General features: G+C 37.6%; 1 protein-coding gene across 1 annotated transcript; it reads right to left on the bottom strand.

Moving 5' to 3' along the window:
- Window positions 1-6,990: 6,990 nt before the first annotated feature.
- On the bottom strand, window positions 6,991-9,594 carry LOC136035586 (transitional endoplasmic reticulum ATPase-like). The gene has a single exon (XM_065717464.1). The coding sequence runs from the start codon at window positions 9,577-9,579 to the stop codon at window positions 7,096-7,098; it is 2,484 nt and encodes an 827-aa protein (XP_065573536.1). The 5' UTR covers window positions 9,580-9,594; the 3' UTR covers window positions 6,991-7,095.
- Between the last annotated feature and the right edge of the window lie 1,836 nt (window positions 9,595-11,430).

Genomic DNA, 11,430 nt, shown 5'->3' with positions numbered 1-11,430 from the left:
TATGGGTCATAATTTCTGTTTGTTTTAAGTTTTAATGCTGTTCCTTACTTCCAGCTGAAAGAACTTTTTCATATTTATTTTTTCATTGTTTTTTTTTTAAATATTGCTAGTAAATCCTGCCCTCCCTTCATGGAGATTTTCTTCCCCCATGACAAATTATCGATGGAAAGTTCCCCCAGCATATCCCCCTCTTCTCAACCCCTCCCCCCAACCAAAAAAATCCTCCTGAAAACGCCTGTACACTTCCCAATAACCATTACTATATGTAAGCACTGGTCAAAGTTTGTAACTTGTTGCCCCTCCCACGGGGACTGTGGGGGAGTAAGTCGTCCCCAAAGACATAGTTATAAGGTTTTTCGACTACATTGAATAAAATGGCTATCTCAAAATTTTGATCCGTTGACTTTGGTAAAATAATTAGCGTGGGAGGGGGCCTAGGTGCCCTCCAATTGTTTTGGTCACTTAAAAAGGGCACTAGAAATTTTCATTTCTGTTAGAATGAGCCCTCTTGCAACATTCTAGGACAACTGGGTCGATACGAACACCCCTGGGAAAAAAACAACAAAAAAACAAATAACACGCATCCGTGATCTGCCTTCTGTCAAAAAATTCAAAATTCCACATTTTTGTAGATAGGAGCTTGAAACTTCTAGAGTAGGGTTCTCTGATACGTTGAATCTGATGGTGTGATTTTCGTTAAGATTCTATGACTTCTAGGGGGCGTTTCCCCCTATTTTCTAAAATAACGCAAATTTTCTCAGGCTCGTAACTTCTCATGAGTAAGACTAAACTTGATGAAACTTATATATTTAAAATCAGCATTAAAATGCGATTCTTTTGATGTAGGTATTGGTATCAAAATTCCATTTTTTAGAGTTTTGGTTACTATTGAGCCGGGTCGCTCCTTACTACAGTTCATTACCACGAACTGTTTGAACACAATCTTTTCTTGAGTATCATAATAGATTGAATTCACATACTTTCCAGCACACATTAGGGAAAGGTTGAGAGGAGGACATCATGAGCAAGAACACTAATTATAAATATCCTGGGGACGGCTGGGCAAGTGCTATCAAGAAGTTTGCATTTTGCTAGTTAGAGCCATTCTTTAACATACTCTTATTTCCCAAGAAGCATTATCTCCCTGCCAGCGTCCATGGGAAACATACAAAAAAAAATGTTCGTTCGAAGAGCTCGCCCTGAAAACGGTGGAAATGATGAACCTATATCTTTTGTGCTTGAGACTCCGTCCAATTAAATATTTTGTGCGGAATAATTTTTTTAAAGAAGAATACCCTTTTCAAAGCATTGCTATCCGATTGTTAAACTTGAATATGAAGACATGATTAAAAAGATGACATTAAAGCCTTGTTTCCAATCCTCCACCAATGAAAATGAGAGGAAGCTCTTTTCAAAAACCGGTTAAAAATAGGGATGTCAATTGCATAATTCCTTGGCCGTTTTATCCGTAAAACGTCAACCGGAAAAGCGGCACAAGCTTGCAAGGGTGTGTGCTGCTACTCAAAGATGACCAGAGAATTAACCTGGGATATGTTGTCGTAACTATACAGCCTCTATCACCGACATCCAAGAAGAAGAAGAAGAAAGAATTATTGGACTAAGAATATGAATAATAGAAAGAATAAGTTACAGAACTCATTGGCATGTGTTGACGCACTCGGCTGTTTTCCTTCTCTAAGGTTAGTAGCTGACATTTTATTTTGGCATTTCACAAAATATAAGAGATATTTCAGTATTTGGTTTACACAAGGATCTAAAAGACGGTTGGACAGTATTTACAGTACTCCAGTAAAAAGAGGAAAAGTCCATTTGTATGCTAGTGCATATTTTTTAGCATAGCTCAATAAGTTTTGGAAACTCACTGCACAATACAAAATTTACTACCTGAAAATTGTGAAATTTTTTCGAGAGAAACGGAACACATAAGTTGAATTTCGAATAAAGGTTTCTGAAAGGTGCTATTTACCAGGAAAGGGTATTACAAGAAGAGTTTGGAAAAAACTTTTATCTGTCAACTTTTAGTATTTTTGAACAACGAATATACTATTCACAGAGGGATAGTAAGATAAATGGTACAGGCACGTTTCAACGAAATTTAGTTCAGATTCCCTTTAACAAAATAAAGGTAGAAGACACTGACATAGTGAAAATGCATATTGAATCCTTTTTAAAAATAAAGTCTCCCTACCGTAGGTCAAAATCGAAAATAGAGTATTTAGATGCAACTCTGAATGCTCCTAAAATGTATGAACTTTATCTAGAAATTTGTAGCGATGAAGGATGGAGTCCGGTATTTTTAAAATTAATAAGAATATTTTCAACCAAAATTACAATATGGGCTTCCATAGGTCCGAGAAGGACTTATGTGATGCATACGGGGAGAAATGTGATGCCCAAAAAGATGGTAGTAAGCTGCTCGAAGTGAAAAAGAAGAGTTTTGAACAACATGGCATTAGTGAGGCTTAGACTAGAGAGAAGAGAAAAAAGGAAAGGGCTATTAGATCAGAACCACTTCTATGCTTCGAACTTGAAAATTCATTTGCCCTTCCTGGAGGTAATACTTCATCATTTTTCTACAAAAGACAAATTACAACTTATAACTTGGAGGGTGCATTCTCATATCATCGGGCTTCTGGAGAACGCACAGAAGAAGTGTATTGCATAGTATGGCCTGAAACAGTTGCAGGTCACGGAGAAACCAAATAGCAAGTGGTGTTCTCCTGATGGTTGAAATAATTCTGTCTTCATATCCTGACGTTTCTCAGATTGTCACTTCGTCAGATTTATGGGTTGGCAAAAGAATTCAGAAAAACAAAAATTCAACCATGAGCTTTACTATGCAGGATCTGCTTCATATGTTCCCTAGACTGTTGAAAGTAACATACGGTCCATAGTTTTATTGAAAGAAGTATAAAGCATTTCGAATAACATTCAACCCTGGACTATCTGACGTAGCTAAAAAAAAGTTAACAAACAGAATTCGTATATCATTATTCAAATAAGCAAAATCCTGGATTTTCAGTAGGTCTCCCAAGATGTTTAAGTACGCCAATGTTCCATTAACCAAAGTTGAACAATTTCAATTTGCACAAGACTACTCGAAAAAAGTCATTTACAAACTGTCCTTTCCTGGTGAATCAGTCGTTTTAAGTTTGATCTTATTGTTCACTATAAAACAAAAAGGCTGATCCAGGTATTACCGATTGACGTTTCTGAACCCTTACTCAGAAACGGATCTATTTTTTTTTTTAATTTTGAAGGTATGAATTTATCAAACAGTTCGTTCCCACGAACTGTAGTAAGGAGCGACCCGGCTCAATAGTAATCAAACTCTAAAAAATGGAATTTTGATACCAATAGCTACATCAAAAGAATTGCATTTTAATGCTGATTTTAAATATATAAGTTTCATCAAGTTTAGTTTTAACCATCAAAAGTTACGAGCCTGAGAAAATTTGCGTTATTTTAGAAAATAGGGAGAGACACCCCCTAAAAGTCATAGAATCTTAACGAGAATCACACCATCAGATTCAGCGTATCGGAGAACACTACTGTAGAAGTTTCAAGTTCCTACCTACAAAAATGTGGAATTTTGCATTTTTTGCCAGAAGGCAGATCACGGATGCGTGTTTATTATTATTTTTTCTTTTTTTTCTTTTTCCCAGGGGTGATCGTATCGACCCAGTTTTTCTAGAATGTTGCGAGTGTAGACCCCTCCTTCATTTACTAAGAGGCCTAAATAACATAATTCATTTTGTTGATGACGTTATAGCTATGGACAAAGACGCGGAAGACCACTTAGTAACCCCAGCGAAAGTATTTGAGAAATTTAGAGAAGGCAATTTAAAATGTAGACTGGAAAAAGTAAATCTTTTTCAAACAAAGCTAAAATTTTTAGGAGTAGTTGTAACGCAAGGACAAATTTCCCCAGACCCTGAAAAAATAAAATCCGTTAAAAATATAAAGCCCCTCAAACAATTAAACAATTACGAGGAATCTTGGGATTAATGAGCTATTTCCAAAAATTTATAAGAAATTACGCACAAGCTGCAAAACCTTTAACGGACCTCACGAGAGGCAACCCACAAAAGATTGTGTGGTCTAAAACAGCTAAGAATGCATTAGATCATTTAAAAAAGGCTCTAACTTCAGAACCTATTTTATCGTTACCCGACTTCCAAACAGGACAATTCGTTGTTACAACGGATGCCTCAAACAAGGGAATTGGGGCGATCCTCTCCCAAATAATAAATGGGGAAGAAAGAGTAATAGCGTACGCTTCTCGCACCCTGACATCTGGAGAGAGTAATTATTCTGCTACACGGCTTGAATTATTATCAATTATCCACCATTTGGACAAGTTCAGACACTATTTGGTAGGAAGAAAATTTAAACTGCGTTCGGACTACAAAAGCCTGCAATATTTGCAAACTTTCAAAAAGCCTTCGGGAATCCTCGCAAGATGGATTTTGAAAATCCAAGACTTAGATTATGAATTTGAACATCTTAAGGGAAAACAAAATGCCCCATGTGACTATCTAAGTAGATTTCCGGATAATACACCAGTAGAAAATGGAAACGAAGAAGTTAACACGATAAAAGCAAAAATTGCTCCAAAAAGTAAAAATTTTAAAATAAAAACTAATAATTCGGTTGAAAAAGAACAGAAAAACAGCCCACTTTCCTTAAATTCTATAAAAATATATCAAAAGAAAGACAATACTTGTGCCGCTCTAATAGAATATTTCTTATATGATAAAGAGCTACCCGATGAAATGAAATCTTTAAAAAAAAATTGATAATTATTATTACGATTTAGATGAACAAATACTATGTAAAATAATGACCGATAGCGATAAAAAAAATCAAACTTCCATTGTACCAGTGTTACCCCAAATTTTGGAAAAACCCGCTTTTGAATTTTTTCATTCTGAAGTGGGAGGTCATCTTGGAATAGATAAGACTTTCCATAGATTAAAACAATGCTTTTTCGTTACTTCAGCCTTAACAAAGTTAAAGAATTATGTTAATAATTGTGAAACCTGTAATTTAAGAAAAAATCCTCAAGTCTACCCTAATCCAACGATAGGAAGAACGCCTACGGCCCGGTTTCCATTTGATATAGTTTCTTTTTATTTATATGGTACAAGTGGAGGATTACCCACGTCTAATGAAGGACACACCTGTGTACTGTCAGTAATCGATCATTTTTCCGGTTTCACATTTGCTAAACCATTAAAAAGTTAAAGCGCTTATGCGACTTCGAAAGCTCTTGCTAAAATATTTCTTAATTTCGGTATTCCTAATACAGTATTGAGCGATAATGGCCCTAATTTTGTATCAAAAGTAACTAAGGATTTAATGTCTTTAATTAATACAGCTTACTCCCATGTCATTCGAGATAACCCATTTTATATATTATTCGGACGAGACATTAGAATCCCCTATAATGAAATTATAGAGTCACGACAATATTATAATGATTCTAAAGATTATAAACAAGAATTTATCAATAGAATGAGGAAAACTTATAAACTTGTAAAACAAGAAATAGAAAAATCGAAAAGAAAGCAAGAAGCAAAAAATATTCCTAACGTCAAAGGTAAACTCGATTTCCAAGTAGGAGATTGCGTTTACTTAAAAAATGAAAACAAATCTGACGGCAAGAAACTTTCGGACCGATACCTAGGACCGTTAAGAATAATTAAGAGGTTTGATAATAATGTTACATTTAAACTATTAAAACCAAAAACTGGAAAAATCTATAAGACCCACGTTAGTCGTATAAAAAGGGCAAAATTCACAGAAACATGGACCCCTCAACCTTCAACATCAAATACCTCGGAGGACGAAAATCAACCACCTCGCTCTAGATTAAGTAAGCTTAAACTAGTTAATTTCAAACAAGGATATTTTGAGAATAGTAGTGACGAGGAAAAATTTAATGAATTCTTAACAATGACAAATATGGTTACCCCCCTAAAAAATACCCCCGTTACGCGGAGACAGAAAAAAAGCGATTCATCTTCAAGTGAGGAATCAGAAGAATTGGACTATACGATTTCTCCACAAACGCAATTTTTCCCGGATCGAATTTCAACACCTTTTCCACCAAAACGTTTCCCCGACGATTTGGTACACCCTATCACACCAATAGACAGACCTTTTTCGTTACACGATGAATTAAATAAGGCTATACAGACCCCTGGTGACATAGAGTCAGAAAAGGTCTACCAGCCGCAACGACAAACATTGCGGGAGGCCATGGATCTTATTAATTACCCAATTAAAACTAGACAAAGCACACTTAATACTAATCCAGTTACCGATGAACAACAGTATCACGATATAACCGTCTCAAAAGCAAAACCAAAGGACTGGGTATCTTGGAAGGAAACCTTAATGCAAACAATTCCCCACCCCCCCCCCCGAAGATATGGCTTTCAAGCAATGGAGGCACCCCAAGAAGACATTTGAATCCTCCCAAAGCTCCCAAGAATCCTTCAATGCTCCCGAGCCCAGAGATCAACAGGACGAGTCAATCAGTAAACCCTCTACTTCACGAGGAGAAGAAATTTTCGAAGGTCAGGCTGGATCTACACCTAGATCTCAAACTTCTATTTCAAGAGAACCAGATACTAAATCTACAACTAGTTCCTTAGATACTGAGAGTGAATCAGGCGCAAATGAGCCCAAAGATGTGGAAGGAACAAGACCACAGAGTGCAACTGCCCAGGCTAAAAAGGCACAAATTAAAGGTCAAAAATTTCTTAAAAAACAATATAAAAAGTTTGATTTGATATCGCTAGCGAAGCCAAAGAAAAAAACCGAGTCTACCGAAGAGAAGGTAACAACAAGGTCAGGCCGAGTTGTCAAAAAACCAGATTTTTATTAAAAATTAGATTTTTAATAAAAAAAATCGATGTATTTCTATTCTGTTCGTGTGTTTTATTTTATTAAAAACTAAAATTGTCTTTTTTTTCCGCTTAATAAGCTTTATTGAAGGATGACCTGTAATTTCCAAATCACTGAAAAACTGCTACTGCGGATACATACAAAAAGAAAAAAAAACAACTAAAGAGTCATAAATAAAGGACTTAAATCATACAGGTCTCCATCTCCGTTATCTTCAAAGTTGCCCTGCCCGGAGACACCCGTTGGCTGCCCTGCACCTGCTCCACCACCAGCAGGAAACCTGAAGTTAGTTCCTATACCTCGGGATTGTTGTAAAGTCTGACTGAACATTTCATACTTCCATATGTCAGCATCCGAGACGGAGCGACGTGCCAACTTCATGGCTTCTTCGAAATGGTGCTTGGTTATTTCTGGCACAGGGTCCTCATCCTCCACCTCCATATCCATATCTGGATTCTTCTCCCTCTCTTTAGTTCTTCTAATATCTGCCTCGATAGATTCACGAATGGCCATTTTAACAGCTCTTTGACATATTTCTGTCAAATCAGCACCGGAAAAGCCATTAGTACTACGAGCTAGGAAAACCAAGTCAATGTCAGGGGCGATTGGTGATTTACGAAGGTTTGCCTTTAAGATGGCCTCACGGGATTTCTCGTCAGGGAGAGGAATATAGATAAGCTGATCGAGACGACCTGGTCGCAGGATGGCAGAATCGATAATATCGGGTCGGTTGGTTGCACCAATGATAAACACGTTCTTCTTTGTGCCCATCCCGTCCATCTCTGTAAGGATTTGGTTGATTACTCTGTCAGCAGAACCTCCTGCATCACCCTGAGAGCCACCTCGAGCTTTTGCAATTGAATCCAACTCATCGAAGAACAAAACACACGGCGCCGCAGAACGTGCCTTATCAAAAACATCCCTGACATTGGCTTCGGATTCACCAAACCACATAGTGAGTAATTCTGGGCCTTTGATGCTAATAAAATTAGCCTGACATTCATTAGCAATAGCTTTGGCTAAAAGCGTTTTACCACATCCAGGTGGACCATAGAATAATACACCTTTTGAGGGTGACATGCCAAACTTTAAGAACTTCTCAGGATGTTCAACAGGATATTGAACAAGCTCTTGGAGCTCTTTCTTCACGTTTTCTAATCCCCCAATATCATTCCAGGTAACGTTAGGTACTTTCACAACTGTCTCGCGCAATGCGCTTGGAGTAGACTTACCCATGGCATGCCTGAAATTCTCCATTGTCACAGCCAGGGAATCAAGAACTTCAGCATCAATGATGTCCTCTTCTAAATCAATCAGATCCATCTTTTCTCTAATCTGCTGCAATGCTGCTTCTGAACAGAGGGCTGCCAAGTCTGCACCAACATGACCATGAGTTTCGGCCGCAACCTGCTCTAAATCAACATCATCAGCCAGTTTCATATTCTTAGTATGAATTCGCAGAATTTCAAGACGCCCTGTTGTATCTGGGATTCCAATGTCCACTTCTCGGTCGAAACGTCCAAATCGTCTTAAAGCCGGATCGATGGAATTCGGCCTATTAGTTGCCCCCATTACAATGACATGTGCACGTTGCTTCAAACCGTCCATCAAGGTCAAAAGCTGGGACACTATACGACGTTCTACTTCACCATGGGTTTTTTCTCTTTTGGGAGCAATAGAATCTAGCTCGTCAATGAAAATAATCGCCGGTGAATTTTTCTCAGCCTCTTCAAAGGCCTTTCTAAGATTTGATTCGGATTCACCTGCCATTTTTGACATAATTTCAGGCCCATTGATCAGGTAAAAAAAGGCTCCCGTCTCATTGGCAACAGCTTTAGCTATCAAGGTTTTGCCAGTACCTGGTGGACCGTAAAGAAGGATTCCTCTGGGTGGTTTCACACCAATAGCCTTGAACAACTGAGGGTGACGCAATGGCAGTTCCACCATTTCTTTGATCTGGGCAAGTTGTTTTCTTACACCGCCAATGTCATCATATCCAGTGGCATTCAGGGCTTCTTCTTCCTCCTCACGTTTGATCGGCGTGCCTTCACAATGAATTAGCGTATCTGGAGCAACAATGCAATATGGACTTGGGTCGGTGTCTACTACTTTAAATTCAACTGCCCTCATTCCTCCTCTAACTATGAAAATATCGCCTTTCATAACTGGTCTGTAGGCTTCCAGGAAATATGGCTTAAGGTAGACATCAAAAAGCGAGCCTGTAAGTCCTTCAACAGTATCATCTATGGGAAGAACATGAATTCTTTTGCCATATTTGACATCAGGGCATGCCTGAACTGATATCACGTTTCCAAGTCGAACCCGAAGATTATTTCTGATGACTCGATTCATGCGGATCTTCTCATTTGGCACTTCTCCATCCGAAAGCAAAATACAAATTGTCTCCTTTCTTTTCTTTCCTTTGACTAGAACTGTGTCCCCTTTGAACAGATTTAGCTCGTCCATTTTGGCCTGAGACAAGCCTATCACAGAATTGTCATCAATGACGGCATCTTCAACAATAAGCCGATTTGGACGGACTTTCTTAGAATCCAGAATGGCTGTGGCCAGATCATCTCCTTTCTTATCATACATGCCAGTCAAACCTTGAGGATTTTCTTCTTTTTCTGATCTTGTCACCATTATATTTATAAGTGTTTTCGCTAGTTATTAACTTTCCATACTGAGGTGAATGAAGTTTATGCATCGTTTTATATGGTAAAAGACGTCATGACAAATGACGTCATCATGGCAATACAAAAGGGATCCTCAACATAAACGTATTCTTTGAAGCTTTGATATGACGTCATTTATGTTTATAATCATTTTCGTTGGTACTTATTGTCTTTTATACCGACCGATCCAGCATTTAGACAAGAAGTGAAGTTAATCACTTCACAGTCCAGTTTTTTTCCCTTTTGCCTGTGTCCAGATCCTGATTGCCAATTGAATTCTATTTGGTTTGTCAATATTACCGAGTGTAATACATCAAGGCGGGAGGTTAGAATTACAGTGAACATTGAGACTATGAAGCCCTTGTAAGTGTAATCAGAAACGGTTTTAGGCCTCTTAATCTTAGGAGGGTAAGGCAAACCATATGAGTCTAAAAATATGAAATAAAAGGAATTTAATGTCAGAGGACATTGTGGGGGGGCATCTCTGCCCCTGTCCAGCCCTAGAACTACCACTGAATGTGATGTAGGCGACACTTCCTATTCTGGTCACTATCAGGGCCATTTTGAGAAAATTTTGAGATTGAATAGCAAAAAAATTTTTCTTTTTAAATAGCAAAAGACTTGTCATTACCTATTGTCATAACCTAGAAGACTTCACACATAAAATTTAATAAGTTTGTAAACAAGCTGTAGTGTAAAAAGAATAAAATCCTCCTAGAGTTTGAAACATTACTACACTTTTAAAACGACTAAATCTCATGGCGAATCCGTTAGCATATTATATTGTACCTACTAGCGTAAATAGCGATCTCTTCTATATATTTTAGAATATTCTGTCAAATTGCAAATTAATTCCTTGCGGAAAAATAAACCCAATACTTAAAAGGAAAAACATAAAGTTGCAATGGTATAATTTGAAAATATTCATTCCAAAAATGTATACGTCTATCCCTATAACTTGTAATTTGCCAAATACAACCTACCTTGCACTCACTGAACAGCGAAATTTAGGCTGGAGATATAATATATTGGGAAAATTTGAGCAAACCTAACGAACTTACCTGAAAAGATTGATTAAGTAGGAAGCGTAAGAATTTGGCTCAATCCCGCTTTTTAGGGCTATAACGAGAGAAACGATGAGATGACTAGGACATGTCCTGCGGATAGAGGATGACAGATAGCCAAAGATTGTCCTCGTCGGCCAACCGTTAGGGGCAAAATGAAGAGCAGGTCGTCCCTGAATTGGGTGGAAGGATACTGTAAGAAAAGATTTATGGGAAATGGGAACTTCTTAGGAAGTTGTAATGAGGAAGGCTTTGAATAGATTGGAATTAAGGAGGAGGGCGCGTGGATCTGTTCGCCTCAGGTGGCTTGGTGCTGCAGTAAGTTGCTAGTAGTAGCAGTAGTTTCACATGCAGTTTCAAGAGGCCTGAGGTTACATTCATGGATATCGAGAAAAAATAGACGCCAGAATTCTGCAAAATGTCGCTGATTAACCTCGAATCATGTTGAAATTATCAGTTTTAAAATCAAGGTCATAAGTTCAAGAGTTTACTGAAGCAACATAGAACTACTACTATAATTTTTTTTTCTCGACCACACAAAAACACAGCAGGCAGTAAACTAGACCTCTGAAATAATACATTAATAGAACGCAATTTTTCTCACGGAAGTAAAGAGCGAAGTTGAAAAATAAAACTATAAAAATTATTGCTTCGATGATTACGGAAGATATATCGATAAAACTAGGTAAAATTAACTAGCCCATGATGCTTCTCAATATTTCTAGAATTAAAAAATAGTGCTTCATAGAAAATAC

The sequence above is a fragment of the Artemia franciscana genome, chromosome 14 (assembly GCF_032884065.1).
Source record: "Artemia franciscana chromosome 14, ASM3288406v1, whole genome shotgun sequence".
Taxonomy (NCBI): Eukaryota; Metazoa; Arthropoda; class Branchiopoda; order Anostraca; family Artemiidae; genus Artemia; species Artemia franciscana.
This window is presented reverse-complemented; position numbering and strand designations above follow the sequence as displayed.

Excerpts from the sequence above, each read along its gene's own strand:
- LOC136035586 (XM_065717464.1), bottom strand. The coding sequence starts at position 9,579 with ATGGTGACAAGATCAGAAAAAGAAGAAAATCCTCAAGGTTTGACTGGC.